The sequence below is a fragment of the Geotrypetes seraphini genome, chromosome 9 (assembly GCF_902459505.1).
Source record: "Geotrypetes seraphini chromosome 9, aGeoSer1.1, whole genome shotgun sequence".
Classification (NCBI taxonomy): Eukaryota; Metazoa; Chordata; class Amphibia; order Gymnophiona; family Dermophiidae; genus Geotrypetes; species Geotrypetes seraphini.
Window position 1 is genome coordinate 149,580,752 of NC_047092.1, and position 14,487 is coordinate 149,595,238.

A 14,487-nucleotide genomic window follows, 5' to 3' on the forward strand; every position below is an offset into this window, starting at 1 on the left:
CTTTAACAGAGCACTGAGTAATGCCTGGTGTGAATATTTCAGGCATTACCCCTAATAGAATTTATTTTAGAACTGTAGAATTGATTTCTTGAACGAGAAATTGTATTAAAATTCTTCAACATGAATTTTTTTGAACAGTTCTTTTTCTTTTTGACGCTACACATTTGTCTTTAGTTTCTTTTTGCTTGCACTGTGATCTCATGACACAGATGGTCTTGCTTCTTAATTATACTATTTCATTTATACTCTTTCTATGTAGTTATTAGAAGACTAATTTACTAATTGTTACTCTGAAAGTGCAATCAGTGGAAATTCATCCTAAACCTTAATGATGCCAGTCAGCATAAAAAAGCAGACAATTTACTAGTCTGTTAGATACCAGAATCTGTTAAAAAAAATGTTGCATTTTGAATCAAGCTAAATCATTATCAGTCTCTCCTGAAGCTGTTTTCTTACAGTTTCTCTTTTTCAGAACTCAAGAATGAATCCTGGACAGCTAGCTGCTAATGGAGAAAACATTGCTAACCTTACTAAATATTATAGAAAGTATAAGCAAAAATAATTCTATTTGATTTTAATTGACACTAGAGAATCAATTTAAAGTTATTAAAAATGCATGCCCTGTTTAGGATGGAGGTTCTTTTTTGTGCTTACTTTATCAAGAAAAGAGATAGGATGTTTCTAAAATGAAATGTGTGGTTTTCAATTTATTAAAAGCTTTGACAATTAAGTTCATGAACTTGCCTCCATGTCAGAGCTTGAATTAGAGCAATGAACAAATATTTAATTTCTTGTTAAACCTGGTAAGAATGAAAGTGAAATCAGGGACATGTTGATCCAAGGGGTCCTTTTATCAAGGCGCGGTAGGGGTTTAACGTGTGGAATACCACGCGTTAAACCACCTGCCACGCTAGTCGCTGACACCTCCATTGACCAGGCGTTAGTTTTTTTGCTTGCCGCGGGGGTTAGCACGTGATGAAATGTCCGATGCGCTAACCCCGCTAGTGCGGCTTGATAAAAGGATCCCCAAGTTTATGGGGCTAATGCCATGAAGAAAACAGCAGTTTTTCTGAGGGGGAGATAAAGCATCACTGATGAAGAACATTGCAAAAATTTGTTGAATTGTGAGTCAAAATAGGCGGCCAACTGTGAGAAGCATAGCAGACCAAGTAAACATCGATAGAGAAATAGAAAAATCAATCCACTTGTAGAATGGGTATAAGTGGATCGATTTTTCACTCTGTCCAAAATTACAAAGACTAGGGGACACTCGATGAAGTTACAGGGAAATGCTTTTAAAACCAATAGGAGGAAATATTTTTTCACTCAGAGAATAGTTAAGCTCTGGAAAGCATTGCCAGAGGATGTAGTAAGAACGGATAGCGTAGCTGGTTTTAAGAATGGTTTAGACATATTCCTGTTATTGAGAAAGACATGGGGGAAGTCCCTGCTTGCCCTGGATCGGTAGCATGGAACATTGCTACTCCTTGGGTTTTGGCCAGATACTAGTGACCTGGATTGGCCACCATTGAGAATAGGCCATCAAGACCATGTTGGGTCCAGGGTCCAAAGCTTTTCAGCGGACTGTGTCCTAGAGGTTTTTATGTGGTTTGCCAAGTTTAAATATTATTTTAATATTAATAAAGTCCATCTCAGGAACATCATTTCTCCACATTGTTTTTTGTTTCTTCTTGTATTTGTCTGTGGAGATCATTCGGTCAATTCTCTTGTTTTCATAAGACTACTTATGCCAGGAAGCTTTTTATAGAGAAGGTTCACAGCCCGCTTAAAAGTGTGTACTTAGATTTTGGCACCAAGTTATAGAATTGGCTCCTAAATTTATAATTCATAAACATTTAAGAAGATAAGCACTACACAATTTCTTTCAGACTCTGATTAGTGTGTAAAAAAAAAACACCTGTCTTCTTTTACTACAAATTAGCCCCTCTATTTCATTAGGCTCTTCATTATCATAGTTTCTACGGTTATTATTCCGTGATGTTTTCATTATACATGCACTTTTCTTCAATGGCTCATTACCATATGACTAATATTCCTTTACTATAATTTAGATTCAGTTCTTATTCATCACTGTGTGTATCGTGTTTGGAATCCAACAATACAGTTTAATTTGTGGGACAGTTGATTTATCCCCCCCCCCCCCCACTTTTATGAAGCCATATTAGGCTTTTTTTTTTATCATCAGCCATGGCTGTATTGGCTCTGACGCTCATAAGAATTCTATGAGTGTCGGAGCTAATGCTGCTGCGGCCAGCAATAAAAAAGCCTAGTATGGCTTCATAATAGGAGGGGGGTAGTTTTAGTCCTAAGTACTTTGGACACTTCTCTTTCTTTAACTTTAAACCATTAGAAATTAAGGGGTATTAAAATCTGACAGCCTAATGGTTAGTACAGCAGCCTGAGAAACTGGGGAACATAAGAATATAAGGGGAGGACATGGGAGCCAAAGATCCACCCCCCTACCAAAATCACCAGGGATGCTGGAATCTCCAATTAACTTCTTCAGGGAAGCTCTGGTCCACCCGAGAGCTATCCCAATGGGATATTGAGACAGGAAAGAGACATGGGAGCTGAAGCTCCACCCCTACTGATATCACGAGGGCGTCCGGAACCCCAATTAAATTTTTCAGGCCAGCTCTGGTCCACCCAGGAGCTGTCCCAATGGGACCATGAATCAGGAGAGAGGTGTGGGAGCTGAAGCTCTGCCCCCTGTTGACATCACCAGGATTTCTGGAATCCCAAATTAAATCCTTCAGGCAGCTCCAATCCACCCAGGTGGTGCCCCAACAGGACCATGAGGCAGAAGAGTGGCATAGGAACTGAAGCTCTGCACCCCTGATGACATCACTAGAGCTGCCAGAATCCCCAATTAAGTTCTTCAGGGCAGCTCCAGTCCACCTGAGAGCTTCCTCAGTGGAACCGTGATATAGAGAGGCATGTGAGTTGAAGCTCCACACCCTGCTGTCACCAGGGCCACCTATTTGTGTAGCACAAGCCAAAGTAGCATTTCTTTGCCCAGATGCCTATGGCCAGAGGAGAGGCTTTAGGCATCTGACCCAATTAGGACCTTAGGATGCACCAGGAATGGGAAGGCCTGCCATTTTGAAGAGGCGGGCTTTCCAGCAGGAGGGAGTGGACATCCCTCCTGCTGGATTTTCAACTCAAAGATATGGGATTGTGGGGAGGGGGCAGGGGTCCCAGGCCAGTGGGGAGGGGGGGGTCCTTCAAGCAGGAGGGAGTGGGCATCCCTCTTGCAGATTTAATTTTTTTTTTAGTACGGGGGTTGGGGGGATTAGTCCAGGCATGGAGGGGGGAGTCCTGGCACAACTTTTTTTTTAAATGGGAACAGATGTGCATGTGTAACACATGCACATCAGTTGCGCCCATTGAAAAAAAAAAAAAAAAAAAGCATTCTCTCTGCCTCGATCAACTAAGTGCAGGACTCCTTGAGGCCACTAGCGGCTTTGAGACTTCCTCTGCCATTCAGCTGTTCGGGACTTCGCCTGCCAGCTCATCCACTATCAGCTAAGCCAGCAGGGGAAACCCCGAACAGCTGAATGGCAGAGGAAACCCTGAAACCACCGATGGCTTTAGAGAGTTTTGCAGCTGAGTTGTTTAGGGCCCAGACAGCAGCCTGACAAGAGGGAGGAGCTGTGCCTCGCGATTGCTCTTCTGAGCAAGTGCCAGGCACAGTTCCTCCCCCTTTTACCGGCGATTCTCCTCACAAATAGCATGGTGTTGAAGTTTTGTGCATCTGAGCTCAAGTCTGTGATGGCTTCAAACAGATGCTTTCTTGGGGCACCTAAAACAGGTGCCTGTTAATAGAATCACCCTATTTCTAATTGTCTGCACTGCTGAAAATCCATGGACTCTGTCCTAGTTTTCAAAGTGAAGGCAGGCATGAACTTTCACATTGAAAGTTATCTAAAGAAAACCAGCTGCAATTTAAACTTGCTCATTTGTGTAGGTAGGGTTGGTTTGGGGTTTGGGGGTTTGTTTGTTTTTTGAGAAAAAGAAATATCCTCCTTCTTAGAAAATTCATAAGTATGTGCATCAGGGTAAAACCCTTGTCATCTCTGCCCTTAGGAATGTGCTTGCTAGCTTCAGATTTAAATTATGTTTGTAGTGATGCTTAACGGGATTTATATTAATATCTTTCAAGTATTTAAATGTCTGTATCGCATCTCCCCTGTCCCTCATTTCCACTGGCTTTCCAGTCTCTTCTCGTATGTCTTTTGGTGCAAACTCCCTACCATTTTCGTTGCCTTTCTCTGGACCGCTTCAAGTCTTCTTATATCCTAAGCCAGATACGGCCTCCAAAACTGAGCATAATACTCCAAGTAGGGCCTCAACAATGACTTATACATGGACATCAACACCTCCTTTCTTCTGCTGGTTAAGCCTCTATCTATACAGCCTAGCATCCTTCTGGCTACAGCCACTGCCTTGTCATACTATTTTGTCACCTTCAGTTCCTCAGACACTATCATCCCAAGGTCCTTCTCCCCTTCTGTGCATACCAGCCTCTCACCTCCTAGCACATATGGCTCTCTCTGATTTCTATTGTCCAAATGCATCACTCTGCACTTCTCTGCATTGAATTTTAGTTGCAAACATTTTGCATTCAACAAGCCTATTGTAAAATACCTATAAAATGTTGAATGTCTTGACTTGGAGGTCCCTTTCCTGACATAGTCATTCTAGACCAGTGATCTCAAACTCAAACCCTTTGCAGGGCCACATTTTTGATTTGTAGGTACTTGGAGGGCCTCAGAAAAAAAATAGTTAATGTCTTATTAAAGAAATGACAATTTTGCATGAGGTAAAACTCTTTATAGTTTATAAATCTTTCCTTTTGGCTAAGTCTTAATAATAATATTGTCATTTATAGCTAAAGAGACATATGATCAAGAAACTGTTTTATTTTACTTTTGTGATTTTGATAAACATACTGAGGGCCTCAAAATAGTACCTGGTGGGCCGCATGTGGCCCCCGGGCCGTGAGTTTGAAACCACTGTTCTAGATCCGGTGTAGGCAATTCCGGTCCTCAAGAGTCATAGGCAGGTCAGGTTTTCAGGAAATCCACAATAAATATGCATAAGATAAATTTGCATCCCAAGGAGGCAGGGCATGCAAATCCATCTCATACATACTCATTGTGGATATCCTGAAAACCTGACCTGCCTGTGGCTCTCGAAGACTGGAATTGCCTACCCTTGTTCTAGACAAAACAAGGCCTTGAATTTGGATTTTTGTTTTTGGGGGTTTTTTTCTCTGAAGTTAATGAGATTGCTACTAGGCCAGATCAGCTCAATAAGAAGGAGGGAAACTACTCAGGAGTGAAGGCAGCACATAAGGGAATATCTGCCCAGAGCCACAACAGAACACCCATCACCAGCAAGTACAAAACAGATTACACCAGTGATACAAAATTTAACTCAATAATATACTTTCAAGTTCAATAAAATGATGCAGAATGTCTGAAAAAAGCACATTTACATTTGGAATGCAGCAATAGAAACGATACAAATTACAAAACAATAATGGTTAAGCTCTTGACTTTGAAACAAAAAGCGTTTCAAGAAATTAGCAAAACAGTGTCGTGATTAAGACATGAAATTGAAAGCTTGCTAATTACAACAAACCATCTGTCCAGAAAGCCTGATTTAATTAAAATCTGGAGTTTTTCATTACAAAGATACTTCCTTTCTGCCAATATTTTTTTCTAATATATTTTGAAAAGGTACAAGGGACTCAAGACTTAATTGTTTGAAGACAACTGCTATACTCAGGCAGCTATAATGAGATCAATTTAGGGCTCTTTTTATAAAGGTGTGTTAGGGCCTTAATGCGCGGAATAGCGTGCGCTAAATTGGCGCGCGTGCTAGACCTTAACGTCAGCATTGAGCTGGCGTTATTCTAGAAGCGTACCATGCGGTGTAGCGCGCAGTAATTTAGTGCGTGCGCTAAAACCGCTAGCTCACTTTAGTAAAAGGAGTCCTTAGTTTGTCATGACTTTCAACACGGGCCAAAATCTCTTTATATTTTATCTCCTCCATATATTAATAATGCTACTAATTTTCTCATCCAAGTTCTATCTGAAGTTTGGTACGAGGGGCATTTTCCAAAAGACGTACAAGTCAGAATAAGGACATCCAGATCAAAATGAACGTTCATCTCAAAGTCATTTTCAAACAGGAAATCCATCAAGATCTCTTGATTGAAAATATGTGAGATGGAAATCTATGACTTGGAGATGTCAGCATGGGGAAGGGAGGGTGTGAGTGTGACGTGTGGGGGGCAGAGAGGTGCTGCTGCCCCCACCAAGATGGCGCTCACTTTCCTCTTTCAGTTTCACTTTGAGGGGAAAGGGACAGAGATAGCAACCATTGAAGGATTCATGAGAGGGCTATTCCTTAATCCCTCAAATGGTCAGTTACTCAGTCAAAACATCTTTTTGTACCCTGGATGTCACTGAAAAAAGTCTAACTTAGGACATCTTCCTTTTTTAGACTTGGATGTCTCTTCTCGTTCAGTAATCACAGTTGAAAGTACTGATCTCATCCAAAACATTGCCCCTTGCAATCTGGATATACTGCAGTGTCTGCCTTTGCAAAATGGGGGATTTCAAGCACATGGGATCCATTTGGGAATTTTGAGCTGTCCAAATACTTTGAAAACAAGCACTTTTATGGTTCGCTTTATAAAAAATATTTTGCTTATATTGTATAAGATTCTATATAGTGCAATCAAAGTTGAGCATTCAAATCTGTGTTCATTGCTGTTTACATGCGTATCTTAATTGCTTAACGAGTCAATCAGCGCAAATAATTGACAGTTCACTTGTAATAATTGGCACTAATTGATATTTAGATGCACAACTTTCTAAATGTACCCCCTCTTCTACGAAACCAAGCTAGCAGTTTCTAGCGCAGGGAGCCACGCTGCCCCCAATGCTCATAGGAACTCAATGAGCGTTGGGAGCAGCGCGGGCCATTCAGCACGGCTCTCTGCACTAAAAAACGCTAGCACAGTTTCATAGAAGAGGAGGGTAGTCTACAAAGTGATGCATGTAAATTCTAGTGTGTAGATCTCAAAAGGGGCATGATCAAGGAAGGAACATGGATGGGCCATGGGCACTCTTAAAAGCTAGGCACACTGTTACAGAATATGCCCAGGTATTTATACCTGGTTTTCATTGGAATAAATGGTTGTGCCTAAATATTAGTCACATGCAAGGGCACTACACATGATTCTATAAACTGTGCCTAAATTTGGAGGCATTTTATATGTAAAAACCCCTAGTGGTGATGTGATACAATTACATTACAATTTAATTATTACAATTAAAAGCATGAGATGTTATAATCATGGTCAGATGTTTCAATAGGTTTCCCCTTCAATGCACACCAACACAGAGGTTAAACATATGTATATATTTGTTGCAACTTAAAAAAACAATAAAAATTGAGGGTGAAAGAAAATTAAATAGGTATGTCCAACAAATGTTATCAGATGTTGTTTAAACAAGGTAAATTCAATTTAAATATAAATGAATAGCAAAGCTAATCTGCCATTCACATGTAATCCAATTTATATTGATTACACCATTATAGTTAGTGACAATATTCAAACTTCAAACATGTTATGCCTTTCAATACTAACTTGGTTCCAGGATTTCTAGAACCACAGATTAGTATTTGACTAGGTGACTCTTAAAACTAGAGAGTGTTTCTCAGTCCCAAAGTTCAATAAAATACAAAAAAAAATTGTATATATAGTATGTGTGCACAGAAAAATAAAGTATTTTTTTTAAAAACTGTTTTCACTGGTATCACAGCTTTCTTGAATTGGGTATCACTGAGTTATTGTCCTTTCACCTGTCTGGAACCAGCAGCTCCTCATTCATCCAAGGAGGTTAGGGTTTTGCTTCCATTCATTTGTTTATAGATAGGATAGTAGGAAACATCCAGATCTTCAGAGTCACAGGAAGTTAACATTAACTACTGTAGTTAGGTTCTACTTCGTATGAATTCCTTGGGGGCAATTCTAGGCACTACCATTTTTATGTAAATTAGGGGCTATATTCTATAAATAGCGCCGTAAGTTAGGTGACTTTACCACTGCCTAACTTGTTTTAATTGGCTTTAATCAGCATGGTAATTGACTGTGTCTTTTAAAATCAATTAAAACTTGTTAAAAAAAATGTAGGTGCCAGGATGTGTCTACAATGTAGACGCCATTAATGCATCTACAGCAGGATGCCTAATGGCACTTTACATCTAAGGAGTGGAGCGGGACTTAGGCACTGTTAGGCACAATTCACTAAAGAACTTAGATGCCTGCAATGTAGGCCAGTTAAATATACCTGATAACAGTTCTGTCACCTCTCTGTACATCTTTAGCAATTATTCCTTTTACCTGTGCTTTTGCCAGTCTAATTTCTCTTGGCCTCTTTGAATTTTATGGTTATGTTTCTTGAGTCTTTATATGCTGTTTTCATTCTTTACTGTGTTTCTTCTTGCATTCTTCTGTATTTCACGAACACTACTTCTTTGGCCTTTATTCAGTTACTCTTTTGTCATTATGAGCTGTAACCATTAGTCTTTACTGGTACTTTATACAACAGAAAAGCATCAATCAATAATTTCCGCAGAATTAAATTCCAACATAGACTAGCATAAGATGTTTAACAAGGTTGTTAGGGATTTCTGAACTCCCTAAGTGCTATTAAAACATGACTAGGAATTAGTTTAGAAAAAAATTAAAAGCAGGCATATATGAGATTTTGTGAATATTGGTGTTTTTTTTTATATTATATTGTTTATGATTTGTCTTCTGTCTGTTTTAAGAACATAAGAATTGCCACTGCTGGGTCAGACCAGTGGTCCATTGTGCCCAGTAGCCCAGCTCACACGGCGGCCCTTAGGTCAAAGACCAGTGCTCTATTTGAGTCTTGCCTTACTTGCGTATGTTCTGTTCCAGTAGGAATTTATCCAATCTTGTCTTGAATCCTTGAAGGCTGCTTTCCCCTATAACTGCCTCCGGAAGACCATGTATAGTCTACTGCTTTAATTTGATTTAAGTACCGGTATATGGTTTCATATATGGGGCACCTTTACTAGAGCATGATAAGTTTTTTGCATTGCGCCTTAACAGCAAAAATTTGTGTGTAGTAAGTGTAGATGTTGTGCGGTAATTGAAGGAGGCATTAAATATTGACATCTGAAGGTAAAACTGAAGACAGAAAGTTAGAAAAATCATAAAATTATCAGAGACTCACCTATAAAATAATTGTTTCCTAATGTAAGCATTTCTTCAGAAAGAACAAGTCCACCCTGAGCTTGGAGGAGAGTCACACTTCTACCATCTATTAGCGAACATTGTTTGAATCCAGCTGTGGTAACTTTCCATAACAGGATAAGTGATGCTGTGGCATCTTGCCTTATTCTAAAATTTGAGATAGGGGAAAAAATGAAATTATGTATTAGGTCAAATTCAGTTCATATGCACTGTATGAAAATTAAAATCAAGATTATATTCTGTGAACTGTATTCCGCTGATGCAAACTTATTTTTATTTTTTTTTTTACATATGAGGCAATATTCAACTGGTGGTGGTCAGCATTTTTTTTTAATGCTGGTCATTTCAAGCTGAATTGGACCCAGAATCTCAGTGCTAACCCCTATACAGATAGTAGCACAGAATTCTCTGGTCTGGGGCAGCCACCGGGAGATACCCAGGTACTGCTAATATTCAGAGGTGGTACCAAGATAACTATCTGGTTTAAGACATCCTTTCTACTCTCCTAAGTTAACTGGTTAACTATCTGTGTACCGCCACTGAATATCAGCAGTCTCTAGATACATCCCAGTTCTACCTCTAGACCACTTTGGCAATAACTGGATAATGCCATGGTGGTCACAGTAGATATTCAGTGGCACTCTCTGGTTAAGTGCCACTGACTAACTATTCCCAACCTACTAAGCATGGCTAACCCATCAGTTGCCTTGCCTGCCCAGTTAAACCATGCCAAATATTGGCCTCTTATTATATTTTACTATTTGCTTCTTCAATAATGGCTGACATGAGATATAATAAAAATACATCACAATAATACTGTATTGCAAATCAAACAGAACTACTTTTCTATAGATTAATGGTGACACATTTTACAGAATCATTTATTGTAAGACCGCTGCTATATAATTATTTTTCTGAAGTAACGTAGTTACTCAATGGGCATCACTTGATGAATTATGTGTTCAAGATTTACAAACAAGGCAAACAGTACTACTCACTCATTAGATACGTGAGCTTTACGGTACCATGCTGCAGGTTTATCCGAACTAACCTACCAACATTTGCCCACTCTTATACAAGAAAGAGCCATCTCTAATCCAAACAGGGTCAGTCTTTGATGTTCCTGCGGAAACTGACAACCAACACACCAACTGAGATGGCAATTTCAGTCATGTGAACATCTGTCCACTTTATAAAGCTCATCAAAATACCATTAAGGGAAAACGATCTCTGTTCACCATGAAAAAAGGTCAGATTAAGGCTGCCAACCAAGATAAAGCGACTTCTCTTTGGTACATCTTCAGGAAATAAGGCAACTGCATTCCTTCATTGAAAATGTAATCATACTATGGCACCAAGGAACAATATTAATACAAAAGGCACAGGTATGTCACCAGGTTACCTTGTTTCTCACTTTTCTTTGAACCACTCAAATAAGCCTACTCATAGAGTTCATTTGTTTGCATACCCTTCTATTAAATTATGTCGCTATAAAAGGTTTCTTGAGAATGTTTGCTTTGGAAAAATCATGCTAGGAGCTTCTTCTTATTTCGAATTTAGAAAATTATTAAAGACACAACTATTTGATAACTTTGTATCCTAAAGCACTCTTTTGTCTTTTAAAATAAATATGTTTTTCTTATATTTTATAACTTGATGTATTTCTATTATGAATTGTATTTTTTTTTTCACTGCATGCTCAGCTCTACTTCCTGTGAACCACCTAGAACAATTTCTGGTCTGGCGCTATATTAGAATAAAATTATTATTATTATTATTAATCTTATCATGGCTAATCCTTATTTCCTTATTCCTTCCTAGAATCTGAGTTACAAGATATGAGTCCAGCAGTTGCAAATAGCCGAGATACTGGGCAAGTTACTATCCAGAAGAAAGAGCCTACCAGTCTTTTAAGCAAATCCAGTGGAAATAGGTGGACTTTGAAAAGACCATGTACTTGTTTTGTGCAATGCAGAGAGAGAAGTTTCTTAGGTTCTAGAAATCCCAGTTTAACTAGGGTCTGCAAGACTATTAAAAGGGTTCTTTGCTGTTTAGTTTGGAAAATCCAGATTCTGTATTGAAGTTCTGTATGGGGCTCTTTTATGTTTTGTATGAAAGTATTTACAGGGCCAGTACCCTGCTTGTAAATCAAAACTGCTTACCTATTCCATGTGGTCTCTATAGACAGCAGAATTAAGCAGGCCCACAAGTGGGTTATATTGTCACACAGAGCTCAAAAAAGAAAGTATGCCACTATTAGCGTGAGTTATAAAATACCTGCATTTACGTACCTATCTGCCTAGAATTAAACATGAGCATTTACACCAGCCATTTGGCTAGCATAAGTGCTCACATCTATAGTTAGGCTCATGAAAGTGAACTTACGATAGCATTCCATAACAGTAATTGCACATACAATTGCCATTGGACAATTTGTGCTCAGCACGTATCATTCCTGCATTCAACATTAGGTGGCCTTTTGAGAATTACCCCCTAATTATATATTTTCTGTGTTTCTTTTCTGAAATTCAGTGGTAAATTATAAATCCTGAGTGGTATAGAACGGGTACAAGGGAATCGATTTTGTACTCCATCAAAAATGACAAAGACCAGGGGACACTCGATGAAGTTACAGGGAAATACTTTTAAAACCAATATGAGGAAATATTTTTCACACAGAGAATAGGTAAGCTCTGGAACACGTTGCCAGAGGAAGTTTGGACAAGTTCCTGGAGGAAAAGTCCATAGTCTGCATGGAATATCGCTACTATTTTGTTTTCTGCCAGATACTTGTGACCTGTCGGAAATAGGATACTGGACTAGACTATTGGTCTGATCCAGCATGACTAGTCTTATGTTGTTATGGCCACTAAACTTAGCCAGCCAGTCAATGAACATTGCCACTAACCAGCTATGTCGCATGACATAGCCGGTGACTGGGCTAGCTGCTAACTACAAATAATCAGTGGCCAGTGGCATAGTAAGGGAGGGGGGCGGGAGGGGGCGGAACACCCTGGGTGCTGTCTTGGTGAGGGCACTGATACCTCTTCGCCCCCCCCCCCACTACCACTCCAGCATCATGCTCCCTTCCCTCATCCCCATAACTATTTAAATCTACTCCAGCGTGAGCAAATCCTCCGGCCTGCTGCTCGCACCGGCCTGACTCCCCTTTGAAGTCACTTCTGGGTCACGGGGCCAGGAAGTGGCATCAGAGGGAAAGCCAACATCAATGCGAGCAACAGGCCAGAGAAGCCTTCTCGCGCTGGCAAAGATTTAAAGAGGTACCGGGAAGAAGAGAGGATGCGAGTGTGGCGTGGGGGTGGGGAAGGAGCAGGAGGGCATGGAAGGAGGGAGCAGAGAGGAGGGGCACCACTGCCCTGGGCTCCTCCTACCCTTGCTACGCCACTGTCAGTGGCTTAGGGCTATTCAACTAGCCAGAAGCCATTGCTGGCCAGTTACACAGCGCTGATTATCGGGCAGATTGTGTGCAGACACTGCTACCCATTTCAAAGGTAAAGATAACTACAAGATATGCTAGACTTAACAAAGTTAGGAGAATGACCTACAGAAGTAGTTCTCTCCAGCATTTATCCCTTAGGACCAGCTATGGGAATGAAGGTGGGAAGCAGCTGGGGGTAGTAGTCCTGGTTACCTGTATTTCCCAGTCAGGCAACATATACAAGCAGATGCCTCTTTCTGGCGTCACTACAAGGGCAATAATTAGGGTTAGCAGATGTCCATATTTACCCAGATATGCCATCATGTTTCTATGAGTGTGACTGCTTAATTTTCCCTACCGATTCCTACTGAATATCGACAAACACATTTTTCAGTATGCAAAAGAGGCAGTGTGAACACTGAAATATGGGCAGGCATTTCTTAGGAGAGGGAGGGTTACCCTAATTCAAGGATGAGCATTCTGGTCCTCGAGGATTACCAGACACCAAGGTTTTCTGGATATACATGAATATAAATGAGATGGGTTTGCATACATTGGAGGCTCATGCATAGAAAATGAGGAAACAAATGTATCTTGGAGCAAGGCATGCACAAAAAGACTCATTACTCCCATCTTTATTCTCTTTGGCCTCCTCTGCAACCTCTACTCTAGCTCTTAAAAGCAGTTATTTTTAATGTCAGCCTGTTCAAACAGCTATTCACCTCAGCCTTCTTGCTGGTCTCTAAATAGATGAATCAATTGGAGACTGATTGAAGTTAGAGATTAGTAAATATGAATGGGTCAGTATTAAAGTCTGAGGTCAGCGTTTGTTTAAAACACTGGCTATAGCATTTAAATAGTTCACATATACTCGGCACCAACCACTAGCATTATACAGACAGTAGCGCAATTCATCTGCTTTCAGTATAAATAAGCAATTCAAGATGCTAGGGTACATAGGAAGAGGTATGGCCAGTAGGAAAAAGGAGGTATTGATGCCCCTATATAAGACTATGATGAAACCTCATTTAGATTATTGTGTACAATTCTGGAGACTGCACCGTCAAAAAGATATAAAAAGGATGAAGACGATCCAGAGGAAGGCTACTAAAATAGTGTGTGGCCTTCGTCATAAGGCATATGGGGACAGATTTAAAGATCTCAATATGTATACTTTGGAGGAAAGGCAGGAGAGGAGAGATATAATAGCGACATTTAAATACCTATGTGGCATAAATCCTTTGAAAGGAAGCTCTGGAATGAGAGGGCATAGGATGAAGTTAAGAGGTGAGAGGCTCAGGAGTAATCTAAGGAAATACTTTTTTTAAAGAAAGGGTGGTAGATGCATGGAACAGTCTCCCAGTAGAGGTGGAGGAGTCAGAGACTGTCTATTTTCAAGAAAGCCTGGGATAGGCACGTGGGATTTCTTAGAGAGAGGAAGAGATAATGGTTACTGTGGATGGGCAATTCTATGAACTCACAATGCAGCCTTAACCTATAGGAAGAGGAGATGTAAATGTTAAGAGCCTTAGCCAATAGGGAGAGAAGGAGATAGTGGATGCTGCAGATGGATAGACTGGATGGGCCATTTGGCCTTTATCTGCCATCATGTTTCTATGTTTATAAGTTAGGATGGCACTCTCCGTGTAGCACTGCTAAAAATCCATGCAGAAATTTGGAAGCATGCCCAAATTCCATGTAGAATTTAATAGCAAAACCAATT

At 40.1% G+C, this 14,487-nt stretch overlaps 1 protein-coding gene across 1 annotated transcript in view; it reads right to left on the bottom strand.

Annotated features, from left to right (window-relative positions):
- Positions 1-14,487, bottom strand: part of DNER (delta/notch like EGF repeat containing) — a 261,530-nt gene that overhangs the window by 164,795 nt on the left and 82,248 nt on the right. Inside the window, exon 4 of the mRNA XM_033959607.1 lies at positions 9,306-9,472. Coding sequence (XP_033815498.1) covers positions 9,306-9,472 — 167 coding nt within the window. The remainder of the gene's footprint in view (positions 1-9,305; positions 9,473-14,487) is intronic.